The sequence below is a fragment of the Uloborus diversus genome, chromosome 9, assembly GCF_026930045.1.
Source record: "Uloborus diversus isolate 005 chromosome 9, Udiv.v.3.1, whole genome shotgun sequence".
In the NCBI taxonomy this organism is placed as follows: domain Eukaryota; kingdom Metazoa; phylum Arthropoda; class Arachnida; order Araneae; family Uloboridae; genus Uloborus; species Uloborus diversus.
Genome location: NC_072739.1, coordinates 98,387,763 through 98,404,956, shown reverse-complemented (window position 1 = coordinate 98,404,956; position 17,194 = coordinate 98,387,763). Strand labels below are relative to the sequence as shown.

The following is a 17,194-nucleotide window of genomic DNA, read 5'->3' as shown; positions in this document are numbered from 1 at the left end:
GTATATAAATTTTTCTTGCGTACAATCTATTTCTAAAAGATCTTTTTGGATATGTGTGTGTGAAAAATCATATTTTTCAGTGAGCTCCAAATCATCAAACAGGAGAGCATCAAAGCGGGAGTTAGACACAAAGCATGCGAACACTCAAAACAAAATTGTTTTGCTGCATAATTTTTACAGATCTAAAGTGGAGCCACCGGCGAGTGACATGTTACAAATGGTAATTAACAAATTAAAAACAATTTTGAAAACATTCATTTGAATTTTGACGTCTTCAAATTATGTTTTTCGCAATCATGAATGGGGTGGTTTCCTTCAGTCAAAAGTACTACTTTTTGTCATTGAAATGGATAGAATAAGCAAAAAAAATTATATGGACCCGCTTACAAAAAATTACATGGAAAAAAATTACGCTTGCTATTAACCATATCGTTGCCAATACACGTGAGTAAAGATGCGAATTAAATACTTTGTTCTGTGAATGGCAACATTGAATGGCATTTCATCATTAGCGATGTCACACGACAGAAGTGTAAACAATGAAAGCGCCCCGATTTAAGTATTTTTTTAAAATTATTAAACTTAAATAAATTATTTAAAAAATGGTCAGATCCTATGTTTTTAAGCATGCTCTTTCAGAAAAAAATGCTTTTAAAATTTTGGAAACGACCCCGTTGCATTAGGACGCTACTCGTTGTGTTTCTTGTTTCTACAAATGAAATGGAATGTAAATGGAGCAAAAATTCGCACCCGTCATATTATGACTAATAGTTTTCTAGATCAGGTAATAAGAGGCATATCCATTAAAAAAGAGATGATACTTAGGATGCGGTAATAAAGATGTCAAGGTTATTCCCAATTTGCACCCGTACACGTTTCATAAAGATTATATTTACAGCGTATGCCGTTATGGTGTACGGAATTAGTAATCTGGAAATGTTGTATATAGATGAAAACTTTGCTATAAAGTTCATCTATATAGGTATTTTCCTGAAAAAAGAGGATTTTGAGCAAAACTCCGTTTTTTAATGCAAAATCCACTTGAGTTATGTCTTGAATGGACGCAGATGATTTGTAACCGTGACAACAAAAAAGAAATCTCTCTAAATAAATGTTAAAAACAACGAGCTCTCGTCGTCATGGTAATCTGAAAAAGCAAACCAACGTCAACTACGGCCGAATGAGGAAAACAAGCAACTTAAATTGCTCAATAAAATAGCAACTGTTTCTTGATGAATTAGGCGGTAGCTGAAAATGAAGAATTGTTCCTCTTTTGGACTCTAAAATATTTTACCTTCTTGATGAGGCAAAAAAAGCAGGCAAGAGGGACTGTAACTGTTTGGCAAGACGCAGAACCCCGATGCCCTGTTAGTACTCTCTGTTGTCCTTCCGAATTCGCCTTGTTCCCATTTCTAGTGCACCTTGTCGCACACTCAGGGGCGGATACAGAAAACCATTATAGTGGGGGTCATGCTGAAGAATGCCCCCCCCTCCCCCCCCCATGAACGAACGTACGGTTTTTGGTAAGAAAAATTTCTGAAACGGCTTGGGGTTCAATAAAAAGCGCCAAATCGGTCTGAAATAAGGCACGAAATAGGCATAAACGTTTCAAATTAATTTCTTAAGCAATGAAACGAAGTTGTAGTTCAAATATTTACTTTTAATAAATTGAAGGGATCCTGTAGTCGTTTACATTTTATGCATAAAACAGTTGACACACTATGTGGACGAATACTGTTGTTGGAGATTTAGGGGGGGGGGGTCATGACCGCCTTGACCCTCCCCTTGTATCTGCCACTGGTTACACTTCAGAGTGCGCTGAGTTACCCTTTCAATTGCACTTTGTTGCTCTTTCAAATCCTTTTTCAAATAATATAGAAACGTTTCTTGTACTCCCAAAGTGAAAGTTCTGAACTTATTTTTACAATTTCTGCAGTAAATGTATTGTTTTATATGATTAAATTTCTCACAATTTAAGCAGTTAAATATCATAAAATTTTTCGTAAGTATCTTTAATCATTATGCAATCATCTAAGTATTTCACACATTTCGAGTAATGAAACATTTCAAGATTTTAGAACAATGAAATATTTTATGATTTCACATATTTAAATCTTTCGAATAAGGGGCTGTCCACAATTGAGGGGTTTGTGAAATTATGACGAGGGAGGTGCGAAGGGGGTTTCAGGAAATGTGATATCACTCATTTTTATGAGAATATGCTTATGAAAAACAGCGTGATGTGGGACAACAGTAGGGGAGGGGGTAAAGATGAAGAGTGACACTTAGTGTCAAGGGGGTGAAGGACCTTAACAATTTTTAAAAAGCATGACATCAGTTATGGACAACCCCTTGAAATATTTCACACATTTCAAATAATGAAGGATTTAAAAGTTTAACACATAATGCTTTTAAGTTATGAAACATTTCAAGATACTGAGAACATTTTCGAATAATGAAACAGTAAAGGATTTACAGAAAGGATGCTAAACATGCGTCGAAGGTAACGAAAATAATATTGGTGTTATTTTTGATTTAGATTGCGTTCCATTTTATGTAGTTCAAGTGACAAGAATAAATTGGTTCAACCTTTTCAATCACTATGTTTTACTTTGTTACTTGTTAGTTTATTTATACACTCTTCTTCTCTTTCTAGAAATGGCTGGAAGAAGCTCAAGATGAAGCTCAAGAATGGGCTGAGAAATGTAAATATCTTAAACACAATAAAGGTGTCAAGAGGAGAGTTGAAAGCAAGTACCACAAAATTTAGTAACTAATAACCTTTTGAATATTCAAGGATTTTTTTTTTAATTGAAACATTTGAAAATAAAAGTTTAAATTAAAAATAAAATAAAAGTTAATTCACAATTATTGTGACATTCTCGTAATTATTTTCAGATTTTGGTTCGTGTGGCCAAAACATATTTGTCTCTAACACGCAGAAAGATTGGATGCATGTTATAAAATCATGGTATTTGGAGCACCGAAATTTTACTTATGGAAGTGATAAAAATAAATTAGAACAGGTTGGCCATTATACACAGGTATTTTTACGTTCAAAATCTTTTTCCAATATTTTTGTAGCATGTTACTGATACTAACATAAGCAAACTTTTCAGTTTTTTTTTATGTACCGTAAAAGGGGGCTACTTGAACCCGAAATTTCATATTTTTTGCGAGTTTTACTCTGATTTTTTGGCCCATAATGTGCACTGATAATCTTGTTTTTACGACTTTTCAAAGGTTCTTCTACCACCTTAAGCCTTTTTGAAACAACAATTTTAACTCTTTATATAGTTATTCTACTTTTTTAAATTGGGTTCAAGTAGCCCCGCGCTGGGCCTACTTGATCCAGCTCAGCAAATCCATTAGAAAAAGCTATAAAACAGATGGTGATATCAAGAAGGACCAATGATTTTGAAAGAAAAAACGTACACTCTAGTGAGCAAACTATTAATATAAATTGCAAATTATTTATATAAATTAATATAAAACCAACGTGTACATAAAAACACATTTGGCAGACATAATTTCTCAAATAGAAATATAATCTAACTACAGCTAAAACCAATTGAAATGCTCATTATTTAAACATTAGAAGGAATGAAAACTTTTCTCTTTGATAGTTTGAGTGGATTAATTTTCTCTGATACCATAATTTAATACCTGCTCTTCCTCGCTACCAAATACTACAGGATGCCCAGGCTTATTTTGTGAACGATCTTTTAATTTACTTTTTAGAGCTGATATACTTAAGTCACAATGTGTTGATGCCACTCTCTAATATATTTCTCCGGAACTAATTGAATCTGGGCACAATTGTAATTTTTCCTCTTAATAAACCGCATTATTTCCTACTTCAAAGGGTTTTCTTTTACTTTCAGACCCTTTTTATACCCAGATCTGCAAATAAACGGTATAAATAGTAAAAATAATTTCTTTACTTAAAAATATTTCAAACCTTGCTTAACATAATTTAATGACGAAATGTGGTCCGGGGCTGCTTGAACGCTATGTTCAAGTAGCTTCATTTTAAGACAACCAGTTCACTTTTACTAACTTATATTAGTTACTGTGTTAATTATATAGCTATAGCCTTGAAACACTGTTATTTTATTAAGAAATTGAATGCACACACAAAACTATCTTTACCTTGATGATATCAGATGTTTCCATGAACTGACATGTGGAAGTTTGCAGACACTAAAAACAACTGTTTAGACAACTTGCAATCATAACCTCAATCAGAAAAAGGCGGGAATAGCAGAAACTTTGTTTCATTCCCCAGCTTCTGCCTAGTACTGCTACTTGTCATGGAGAAGGTTTTTTAAGTCTATAATTTGAGTTTTATAGGACCAGGACGGATTTTAAACATTTTTTTCTCATGGGTTCAAGTAGCCCCTGGAGGCTCAAGTAGCCCCGGTTTACGGTACCAGCGTTACTTTACGGCCTTACCGTGGTAGCCTGCATGTTTTTCTGTGTTGAGATCTTCAGGGCCACCGAAAGATAAGGCGGGTCCCTTGTCAGTTTGCTCGATGAGCTCTCATCTCCCCACAAAACATATAAAACTTGCTCTACCCCGAGTCCAAAAGACGGATCCCTCCAAGGGTCGGGCCCCTAGTTTCCGACTAGGCTGACGTGACCTCTCGCCGGACCTGGAGATCTTAAAGTATGGCCTATGTAGAGACATGGCCGGCAACTTTTTTTATTACTAAGCAAATGCATGCATAATTTAAGAGATGAACACAAATTTTTTTTTACAGATGGTTTGGTACAACAGTCACCGCCTTGGATGCGGATTCCATCATTGCGGGAAAGATAAAGTGAAAACTCCATTTTACAATTACGTGTGCAATTACTGCCCAATGTAAGTATTTAATGCTCATATATTAGGTCATATAATATTTTTCTACGTTAAATAAGCAATCAATAATGCATCTACAAAACAAGAGTTGGCTTGATTGCCTGTTTTTACCCTAAGGCCGTTCTGTGCGCAAAATTTGTGATAACATGTTTCATTCTTCTTCCCCAAGCATCAAAGTAGTATGCAATTGTAGAAATCCCAATTCTGCAATCATGGAAACCCCAATAATGCAATCGCATAAATCCCTGCAAGATTTATGGAAAATTTGCACTGACAGACTTTGTCACTCGAAGATTGAGGATGTAGTTCTTTTTTTTTTCCATTAAAAGTGCTCAAAATATAGTGTTATGTGGTCAATGACTACGAACGTATAATAACAAACTGTTTTTCAAGGAATAAACAGGTATTTAGCAAATATACCGGTAATGCAAAAGTTATCTAGTTGTGCAGGATTGTCTTAAGATTATTACCAGACCCTTATTTTTAAATTTTTCTAAACAAGGGGGAGGAGTAAAAGGTTAAAAGGTATGTATTCACTCCATAGTATGTGAAAAAAAAAAGATCCAAATACAGTGTTCTAAAAAGAACGATCCATTTTCGTGTTAATGCATTGATTTCCTTCACATGTGTTTAAAGAAATTCTCTCCTTAGGAGCCATCGTTTCTTCGTAACTGGGTAGTAAAACATACCTAGTTCGTCAGCTGCATCAGCGAAAGTACGGAAAACAGCAACTAACAAGGGTACTATTTGTGAAAAGGCTATATATCTGGTTATTTGTGAACAAGTTCAGACGAATCTGTATAGTGAGGGATTAAAAACGTCCTGGACTACCATCTATTTGAGACTATCAATTTTTCTGAACTTGTTCACAAGTAGCCTGATATTGTCCTTTGCTGGTGGCTGTTTTTCATATTTTCGCTGGTACTTTCGCTGATCTTCACCTCTCAGTTTTCAGGAAACGATGGCGATTATTTCTTCTGAGGAGGACATTTTTTCAAACACATGTGAAAGAAATCAATACATTAGTGTTGTCAAGGACACAAATCATTATTTTTGGAGCACCCTGTTGTTCGTACATACACTCCATCAGCTGTCCGCACAATATTCTCTAATCGGTAGCCTTATGTTACACCACTATTAACTTTGAATCACTTTGCATAATCGCATTTAGTCTTTATTTTATATTTTAAAAAGACTTCTCATTTTCCCATAAATATAGTTTAACCATATTCTTTCGCTATTCAATTCCACAACATTGAAACATGAACTCAATACTTGCAAACTTATTTTAGAAACATGGTAGTAGCCAATGATTGGCTGCAAAAAGGAACAAATGAGGAAATGTTTTGACATTTTTAATTTAAACCTCGTTACTACAGAAAATTTTTATTGTTCCAACATTTTTTTCGCACTGTAAAAGCACTTGTTTTCCCGAAAACGAAGATATCGATCATTTCACAAATTGGAAATTTCGCGAATTTTATTTGAGCAGAACTGAAAGTTGGGTATGTGTATAAAGTTGAAATATTTCGCGAGGCAAAATTTTCGCGATGACAATAGGCTCACGAAAATTAAAGCCTCTCGAAAATACTTTTTGCAGCAATAAGGTTTAGGATTTAGTCAGATAATGTATCTATCTATATCAAGCATTCTCACTTCTTTCAAATATTTTCTTACTTAACTTTCAAATTGAAATGTTTTAAAATTTCTTTTAGAGGCAACGATCCCAAGCGCTTAAGCAAACCGTATACGACTGGGAAACCCTGTGATAAGTGTCCAAAGTATTGTAAATATAAGAAACTTTGCAGTAAGTATGACATAGTGAACAATTTCATTTTTTCTCCTCTTTTTCAAAACTTTTCATTATTTTCACTCGTCACTGTCTTCAAATTCGAGTAACCTCTTAAATTAAATAGTCTCAATATAAATTGTACAATCTATTGTGCTTTAAATTTCCACTATAAAAACTCCAGTGTTAAAGACTTGAAAACTTTACACAGTCTGACCATCGATGGTGTTATTTTTAATAACCAGGCGTAAGTTCGATCCATATATTTAATGAAAGCAATGATTATATACAATGTAATGAATATATTTGCATATGAAAAAACATTATGAAGTAAAATATATAATACATAATCGCCTACCTTTGGTAGTGCGTAGAACGAAACATGTTGTATAGATAATGGCTGACTGGAGAGTACTGCGCAGTTCGATTCGCTTTACAATTAATATGATATGAGTGCGTTTATTAAAGACGCTTAAGGCGACATCTGGTGATCTGAAAAATAGTTAAAGGAATTAAAGTTCTGCATTAAGTTTCTGTAAGCAAAAATGTTCTATCATATCCCCTGGTTTTGTTATAGAAACTTAAACCAGGTTCATTTTACCCCTACAATACTGGTATTTTACTTTAGGAAGAGGTTTAGTCATTATATCTGCAAGCATCTCATTAGTTGGAAGATAGTCCAAGTCTATAATGTTTCTGTTGAACAAGTCTTTGATGTGATGATACTTTGTATCAATGTGTTTGGTTCGTGAACTGAATTTCTCAGACTGCACCAGCTTTATTGTGGATTGGTTATCTTCAAACACTTTTACTGGCAATGACTGAGAAAGTTCCAAGTCGTTTGTGAGTTTTAGCAACCATAAAAGTTCTTGCATTGCTTCAGACAGAGCTATATATTCAGCTTCAGCTGACGATAATGAAACTGTAGTTTGTTTCCTCGATGCCCATGAAATTAGTGAGTTTCCGAGAAATATCAGGTATCCAGATGTTGATTTCCTGTCATGCTGGTCTTGTGCAAAATCTGCATCCGTGTAAACAGTCAAAGTTGGTGCTGATTTTGCTGTTAATTGTAAACAAATTTCTTTTGTACAGTTTAAATATCTGATGACTTTCTTTATTGCGTTCCAGTCATTTTGGGTAGGATTATTGCATCTTCTGCTTAGTATGTGAACTGCTGAAGTTATATCTGGACGTGTAACAGTCGAAATAAACATAAGGCTTCCAATAGCTTGCCTGTATTGATCATTTGAAGTTAGAAGATTTTCTTCTTTTTGCAAACTGTAATAATTCGTTTCCATTGGTGTGCTGGTTGGTTTAGCATCATCCAATCCAAATTGTTTCACAAGTTGATCGATTTTATTTTTCTGTGAGAGCATAAAACTTCCATCCTTTTTCCTGTTAACTTCCATGCCTAGAAAATATTTGGTTTCTCCCAGTGATGTTATTTTATAACTTTTCTGCAAATCACCTATTATATTCTTGATTAACTTTTCTTCTTTAGCTGTTATCAAGATATCGTCAACATAAACGATTAGATTTATTCTATCTTCATTAGTTCCTTTTGTAAATAAACAGGAGTCAGCTTTGCTTTGTGAGAATCCGAGATTCGTTAATGTCTTTTCCATTTCAATATTCCAACATCTTGCAGCTTGCTTTAAACCATAAATTGATTTTCTTAGCTTGCAAACTTTGTTTTTATGATTTGGATCTTCAAACCCTTCTGGTTGTAGCATATAAATTTCTTCGTCTAGTTTACCATTCAGGAAAGCTGTTTTAACATCTACTTGATACACTTTTGCCTTGTTAATTGCTGCCCAACTAAGAAAAGTGCGAATTGTTGTATGTCTGACGACTGGCGAATATGTTTGATCAAAATCAATTTTGTACTTTTGTGTAAAACCTTTTACAACAATTCTTGCTCTGCATTTCACTTCTTGACCGTTTTCGTCATATTTAGTTTTGAAAATCCACTTGTTTCCAACTGCACGTTTTCCTTCAGGTAGTTCGGTTAGTTCATAGGTATCATTTTCTTTTAAGGACTGTATTTCTTCTTTCATAGCTGTGAACCATTTTTCTTGCTCCAATTTTGGTAATCTTAGTACTTCAACAAAAGATTGTGGATCTCTATTTTCATGTGACACAGGAAGATTTGTTTCAGCCTTGTATATCAACCTTTCTGGTGGAATACCTTTTGTTTTTCTGCTTGATCTTCTTTGAAGATTTTCTTCTTCCTCTACTTCTACTACTCCTTCATTTGTTTGCTCATGTTCTTTTTCTAACACTTCTTCACTGCAGTCTCCATATTGCTGAGGCAGATTAAAGTGAATTAAATCCGATTGATTGATGTAATAATCTTCTGCTCCTTCCTTCGATTCATGTATCTCTTCAGAAAATTTTACTGTTCTGCTTACTACTATTTTTCTTCCACCTGTATAGATTCTATATCCTCTACTTCTCATATCATATCCTACAAAGGTTCCTTCTATTGCTTTTTCATCAAGTTTCCTCCGTTTCTGTTTGTGAACGTACATGTATGCTTTGCATCCAAAAACTTTCAAATGACCCAAATTTGGCTTTTGTCCGTTCCAAAGTTCGTAAGGGGTCTTCGGAGCTGCTTTTGTAGGCAATCGATTTTGAAGATAATTTGCTGTTGAAACTGCTTCTGCCCAAAAACCTTTTGGTAACTTTGAGTTTATAAGCATAGCAATAGTCATTTCAAGTAGAGATCTGTTTTTGCGTTCAGCCGTTCCATTAGAAGACGGTGAGTAAGGAACTGTGGTTTGATGAGAAATTCCTAGCTCTTTGAAGTAATTTTCCATTTCTTTGTTACAGTGTTCTCTTCCATTGTCGGATCTTATTGCTTTAATCTTCATTCTGAATTTATTAGTTGTTGATGATACATATTCTTTGAATTTATCAAAAACTTCATCTTTTGAAGAAAGAAAATACACATATGTATACCGCGAATAATCATCAATAAAAGTTAAAAAATATCTTTTTCCGCCTAAACTTTCAACTTCAAATGGGCCTGCTAAATCAGTGTGGATTAAATTTAAAATCTGTTCTGATCTAGAATTAGCATTCTTAGGATATGGTTTCTCCGTTAACTTAGCTTTTATGCATATTGAACAATCTAAGTTATGCGAACAGTTTTTAATTTGTATTCCTCTTGCTAAGTCATCCTTCATTATTTTCTTGATCGCTTCAAAACTTCTGTGGCCTAATCTTTGATGCCATTTTAAAATACAGTTTGAATCCGAGCAAGTACCATCTTTTTCAGATACGGTAAACGACCTTTCATCGCTTTTAATTATATCCAGTTTGAATAAACCATTAGTTGGTTCTCCTTTCAGTATAATCTTATTATTTTTCGTAACTGTACATTTATCCCTTTCGAATTTAACAACACAACCATTATCAGTACACGCTTTTACAGATAATAAATTGCTATCTAAGTCTGGTACATATAAAACATTTTCCAACTTGATTCTGTTTATTGTGTTGTCAAAAGTTTTCACTTTGAAACGTATATCACCAATACCTTGAGATTTTAGTTTCTCCCCATTCGCAATAGTCACACTTTGCTTTTTACTTTTATCTAGCTGACAGAAAAGATTTAAATTACGCGCCATATGTGAAGTGGCACCTGAATCAATCAGAAATTCAGTATCGTCTGCTAAATAAGAATATTCATTTGTTATTAAAACCGATTCATCTAACTCACTACAGTAAGTATCCCCGTTATTTAGTGCATTGGTTTCATTCCCGTTATTTATGGCTTCAGATTCCCAAGCACACTTGCTTCTTTCTTCATAATTTACTTCCGCGTTGGAATTATTTGGCTTGTACTGACCTTGAGCGCTGCGGAATCTGCATTCGTTAGTGAAATTTTTATTTTTGTAGTTTTGTTTCGGCTTCGAATCTCGAGAGGCGCCGCTTGCTTGTCGATTTAAATAATAGCATTGATCTCGAAAATGGTTATTTCTTTTACAAATATCGCAATACTTTTTCGTGAATCTTTTACTGGTTCCTTTCAAAGCCATAGAATCTACTTTGTTATGAACTTGTTTCATTTCTTCTCTACGCGTATATTCGTCTATTAATTTCCCTTTTACATATTCTAAAGTTAATTCATCTTCCGATTTACTTTCTATCGCAGTTATTAAGTTACTGTATGAATTTGGCAATGAACATAACAGAATGGCTATTAAGTTATTTTCTTTCACTTCTTCGCCAATGCTTCTTAATTTTTCCGTTAATTCTAAGACTTCGGTAATATGATCTTGAATTTTTGAGTTTTCATAGTATTTAATAGAATATAATTTTCTAAGAAGAAATAACTTATTTGTTAAATTTACTCTCTCATGTACGTATTTCAAGTGTTCCCAAGTTTCTTGTGCTGATTTGGAATGCAGGACATGAATTATTTGCGAATCGCTAATATTTAGGCAAATTAAAGCTCTAGCGTTTCTATCGCCTTTATTCCATTTTTCATCTACTTTTTCCGGTTTTGCTTCGAACACGACATCATATAAGCCTTCTTTAATTAAAAGTTGTTCCATTTTAAACTTCCAAATTGAATAATTGCCATCATTAAGTTTGTCAATATACACAGCATCTTTTTGAGCCATTGTGATATATTGAAAGATATATGTGAACACAATTTAAAATACGCAATAACAATACTTATAGAGAAAAAGAAATTCTTATTTAAAGAACTAGTTTTTCTTTTTCAGTTTTTACACTTGCGCCTTTTTTTTTTCTTTTAAGTCAGCCATTTGAAAAGTTATACTTATTTTTCAAAAGGTTAAGTTTCATTTTGAAACCTTTGCTACTTTAGATTTACTTAATTGAAGTTAAATACTAAACATCAAAATCTTCAATCACTTCAGTCTCATAATCAAATGTTATTTTTAATAACCAGGCGTAAGTTCGATCCATATATTTAATGAAAGCAATGATTATATACAATGTAATGAATATATTTGCATATGAAAAAACATTATGAAGTAAAATATATAATACATAATCGCCTACCTTTGGTAGTGCGTAGAACGAAACATGTTGTATAGATAATGGCTGACTGGAGAGTACTGCGCAGTTCGATTCGCTTTACAATTAATATGATATGAGTGCGTTTATTAAAGACGCTTAAGGCGACATCTGGTGATCTGAAAAATAGTTAAAGGAATTAAAGTTCTGCATTAAGTTTCTGTAAGCAAAAATGTTCTATCAGATGGAAAAGCAAACATTCGGTTTACAGGCAGAAATGGACGCATCCATTAGTTTTCAGAGATGTCAGCTTTTGCAGATGTATATGATAGCCTCTGAATTATGCAGAATCACATTCAAATAAGTGGAACACGCGCATCAAATTCCCCCCCCCCCCCCATCCCCTCATTCAGTTAGACTTGTCTTAACTGGACGTCTGTCAATTCCATATACTCCTTGGCCAGACTCACACTTGGCCCGCCGTTTCATTTCCAGTACATGATGAGTCAGTTATGCGATAACCACAAGAAATGAAAGCATAACTTTCGAGCAGACATGAAGTAGAGAACGTACAGGGCTCCTCCTTAGCTGCAACGACGATCACATGACTATGAAGAAAGTAATGAAGAGTATCACATGACATAACCGTGAACCATTGAAGACCACCACATGACAATGAGAATAGGTCATCGCAGAACTATTCTCGTGGTTCCAAAAAGGAGAAATCTCCCTACTGATATTGCCTCGTAGAGCATAGTGTTTGACACAATAAATTTCGAGTATAAGCCAGGATTTCGTGTTCAACCCACACTGAAGGGAGAGGGAGAGATAAGCCCAAAAAACAAGGATAAGGTGAAACAATTACCAAAATTATCAGCCTGTAAACTAGAGGACCTAATTCATGTCAATTGCATTTCACCTTACAGGGCCAATTTTGTGTCACGCGTTTTGGTTAGAGCTATAGATTTTAGGGGGCAAAAATTTTGCAGTCATAATTCAAAATACGGTCAGCATGGCAGATTATTCTTTTCTTCAAAAAATTGCTCCAATTAATATGATTTCTTAAGCCCAATGTTTTTTTTTTTTAATTTAAGGAGTGGATGAAGAGACACATAATAACAACACACAGCACTGCCGAATAACTAAGCTAAAAACAAACGAGCTGATGTGTGCATCACATGACTTCCTGTTACTCCAATTTAATAATAATAGTGGCTTGGAGTAAGCAAAGAAACACTTTAAATATTCTTACCCCAAGTTTGTTGCGAACTGAAGCAAAATACGTTTTATACAGATTAATTTTCCCAATATTGGATATTTTAATGTAATTCAATGGTTAACTCTCTACATATCGCCAACAGTCGCCAAATTGAAAAAAAAACGCCAAATTTCTCGTCGACTTGGCGAAAAAACTTGCCAACCAAAAGCTTGGCGATATATCGCCAAGTGTTTGCCAAACTATAACACCAATTGTTTGCATTGAAATTAGCAATGATTTCCCCTCAAAAAAGTGTAAACTTTGGAACATCTGGATGCAACCAAAAGGGAAGGTGCACAACTAGACCCTACTAGGAGTCTAAGTACCAAATTTTAAATTTCTAAATTTGAGTTAAGCGAGATGCATACGCACATACACACATACGCACATATACATACGTACATACGGACGTCACGCGAGAAATCGTTGTAATTAATTCGGAAATCGTCAAAATGGATATTTCGTTTGTCTATAAGTTCTTAGGCATATATCCACGTGTGGTCGGGTCGAACAAAAAACTCGATATTCATTCGGGGGTTAGTAAAATGGAAATTAAGGCCGATTATCGGGTGAAAATGTTTTCGTAAATACAATACTTCCTTTACTTCGTAAAACGAAGTAAAAATGTTGAAAAACACGTTCTGTCAAATTCGACGTTATACCAAAGACAATACTGCCGTGGGTAGGTAAACGGCAGTATCTGCAGAAATGAGTTTCGATAAATTTGAAGACACGTGTTTCGAATTCAAATACAAATAATGTGGAAAATATTGAAATCATGCGGGTTTTTTCCCCCAGCGGAAAACAAGTAAAAGCAAATTTGTATATTTAAAGCTAACGCACAATAGATGACAAAAATGAAAAAAAAAAAAAAAAAAAGACAATTTTTGCAGTTACTGCCCTCTACCCGCCCACGGCATTATACCACAATCAATCACTGATAAGTGATTGGATATAAATGAGTGCCAGTTACTTATTCAATCACAATTGTTCCAATGTCGGCTTATGATTCACGTCTACAAGAACCGTTAACAAACACAGTGACTAATGCAAGTCTAAAATTTTGGAACAGCATCAAGGGCGCCGACTTGCAAAAATTATTGGGGGAGCTAAACGTCACCAGTGATCCAGGGGGTATGTAATTCCACGGACCGCCCCCCACCCCGCCCTTTTTCAAAAAATAAATAAATAAAAGTTCATATTTTTGAACTTGCCAATTTACATATTTTCTGATTTATACAAACAAACAATATGTGGCATAGCGTTTTCAAAGTCAATCTAAGAATTGGTATGCAAATTTTCTGGTTCAATTAGATCATATCACTTGTCTTCAGTGAGGGACATTTTTACAATTCTTTTTTGGGGGAAGTCGTCGTGCAGTGCCGTAGCTAGGCATTGATATAAAGTAGGGCACTTGACTTGCATGGAAGGGCACTCCCAGTGGCGCCTACCCACAAAAAATTGGTAGGGTGGGGGACATACCGCGAGTCTAACTCTGAGAAATTTTCTAAATTGGAGATGGAAAAAGTAAATATTACAGTTTTTTAAGCATTTTAGAACAATATATTATCAACATTAGAATCCCGAAAACTTTACTCTCGCTAACTCGACACACGTTTTGACTTTGAAAAAGGAAAAAAAAAAAAAAAAAAAAAACACACTTGTACAGTATTTTTGTAAAAAGTTAATCTATTTTATAGTATAATAATTTTGTTTTTAGACTATTACGGAACAGTATATATATATCTATAAAAAGATTGAAATTATATTTAAATAAATCTTAAACTATCATTAAAAAATAAATCATAAAATATTGCTGTCGCACTTTGATTAATAAGTGAAATAGCTAATTTAAACTTGCTTTGAATAAGGCTCAGAGTTCATTAAACAAAAATAATATCCCAAAGTTAATTTGTTTAATATTAGTTAATAAAGTTAATATAGTATTTAAAATAGCCGGTTTTTATTGTCTTATACCCTAAAAATATTTAAGTATTCGAAAAAACTAATGCAGTAATATAGTAATACGGTAATAAAATAATAGTACTAATATTTCGAAATTTTAATCTAACATTGTGTATGTAGTTAATCCTCTATTTTACAGAGATTTTTAAAATTGCTCTGAACACCAATATTAGGGCTCTCGTTAGAAAAGTGCAAATGTCGACCGCCTGACTAGATTACTGAATTTGAAGTCGTTGACGACTTGTCAAATATTTAATTCATCCAAAATATCTCGGTGGTTATAAAGAACAGCCAAGTTGTTTAATCGTTTCTACTTTTCAGCTTACCTGCTTTTTACTGTAATAATTGTTTTAACTCACATTACGGAATGTATTTTACAAGGTAACTATCTCCAAACTAGGAAAATAAAAAAATGCTAAGACAAATTTGAGTTTAGAAAGCATTAAATAGCTAATAATTTTCTTAAATGATTGGGGGGGCTCTGCCCCCTCAAAAACTTTTTTGAGGGGGCTCGGGCCCCCTCAGGCCCCATGGAGTCGGCGCCACTGAACAGCATTCTAATCGGGAAAAAAGTTATAAAAGCCGCGAACATTCTATTACACAGTTCACTACACACTACATTCCATGGTCCCCATACCTACCACTACACCTGGTTTAACCGATTGGAGGGGGCCCTGAAGACAGCTTTGTTTTTTATCCAGATCCACCACGGGTATTGATTGGATTTAGAGTTAGGAGAATTTTTTGGAAACAATAGATTTAACTTGCTCCAGTCACCATTAGCGTACACGGAATATCTTCGACCGTCAGGCATCGAACCCGCTATTTTCTTCTTAAGAGTCGAAAGCAATGGCTTATCGTCCAGGACAGTCCTGTTCAATCCCGTACATATGGTAAACCTACATAATAACCAACTTGCTCACGTTCGAGTCCGTTCGTGACTGAATACTTCACAGTCCAGGGTCCTCCGAATCTACCACTATTTGTGGTTTTGCCTGTTGGATGGGGCCCTGACGACAGCTCTGATTTTTTGATCCAGACCAGAAGCCGAGAAATACCTGGTCCAGCACCCCCACAGATATTGATTAACTTGGAGGACTTTCTGACTACGAAATATTTAATGTGCTCCTATCACCCTTAACGAACATGGAGGATCGACCAGCTGGGATCAGACCCTTCGGTTACGACTCCGACGCCCTACCGATCAGCTCACCACGGCCACATGTCCGTACATGAGTGTAACTAAGTTGCGCTTCCAGTGCTTAAAAAGAAATTAATTTTTAGCACTAAAACTTTGAAAAATCGTCCCCCCCCCCACCCACTTTTTTTTTATGTGTGTGTGTGTGTGTAAAGGGGGTCTTGATTAAAGTGAATAATATTAAAAAAGAGTTAACTACTAAGTTTAACATTTTTCTTTTCAGAAAATAGTTGTCCTTTTACAGACTTTTTCGTCAACTGTGCAGAAATCAATGTTACATGGCACTCCTGGCTCTGTGACGATGACCAACTGGAAAAATTCAGTGGCTGCAAAGCTACTTGTCGATGTCCAAATGCAATTCTGTGATCTACTTAGCCGCATCTTTTTTCACATTTTTAAATGAATATATAATTTCATTCCTATGATATCTCTTCTTTTGTAAATTTATGATTATGCCAAAAAAAACTTATTTATTGTGACTTCGTGTAAAACATTATCGGTGTGTATGTGTGGGTGTTTGTGTGTGTCTTCTGACTAAATGAAGTTTCATTCCAAAAAAAATTAGAATATTTCAGTTACACGACTTCTGTCGAGTTCCGAAAACTCGGCCGAATGTGGTTCGAAAAGTTTGGAGTTAAGGAAAATGCCGGGTTATCGGGAATGCGCTTGCAATTGGTTTCTTGCGCAGAGTTTTTACGTCTTGTAAGAGTATAGCCTAGTTTTCGAAACTCTACTGTGGTAACAAAAATACAGAATGGTTTCCTATGTACTCCTAAAACGAACTCCGTAGTAAATGTGAAAATGGCTGCAGAGCATACTTTTCCTCTTTCATTCCCTATCAGTAAGCGCAGCTTTAAGGGGGGGGGGGGGGGCGTAGCGTCAAAAAAATAACTTTTTAGACGGATTAAAAATAAAAAAAAAAGGTTTGATTAATTTTGTTGAAACCTTTTGTGCGCTATTATGTATGGTTTTAAGAATATTCTATAAATTTGTGATCAAAAAATATCCACAGATAAGCATGTGAGAGAGCTTTTCTCAGACCACCTTTGAAGAAAGATGATTTGCCGTATTCACTGTATCTCGGCTGACATTTATCAGAAATCAAATTCCATTTGAATTTAGACAAAG

General features: G+C 34.7%; 1 protein-coding gene across 1 annotated transcript in view; it reads left to right on the top strand.

Annotated features, from left to right (window-relative positions):
- LOC129229843 (cysteine-rich secretory protein 2-like) overlaps positions 1-16,539 on the top strand; it is a 28,316-nt gene extending 11,777 nt beyond the window's left edge. Inside the window, exons 3-8 of the mRNA XM_054864219.1 lie at positions 81-220; positions 2,657-2,750; positions 2,899-3,044; positions 4,764-4,867; positions 6,580-6,671; positions 16,290-16,539. Of these exons, the coding sequence (XP_054720194.1) occupies positions 81-220; positions 2,657-2,750; positions 2,899-3,044; positions 4,764-4,867; positions 6,580-6,671; positions 16,290-16,432 (719 nt within the window). The 3' untranslated portion in view covers positions 16,433-16,539. The remainder of the gene's footprint in view (positions 1-80; positions 221-2,656; positions 2,751-2,898; positions 3,045-4,763; positions 4,868-6,579; positions 6,672-16,289) is intronic.
- The last annotated feature ends 655 nt before the right edge of the window (positions 16,540-17,194 follow it).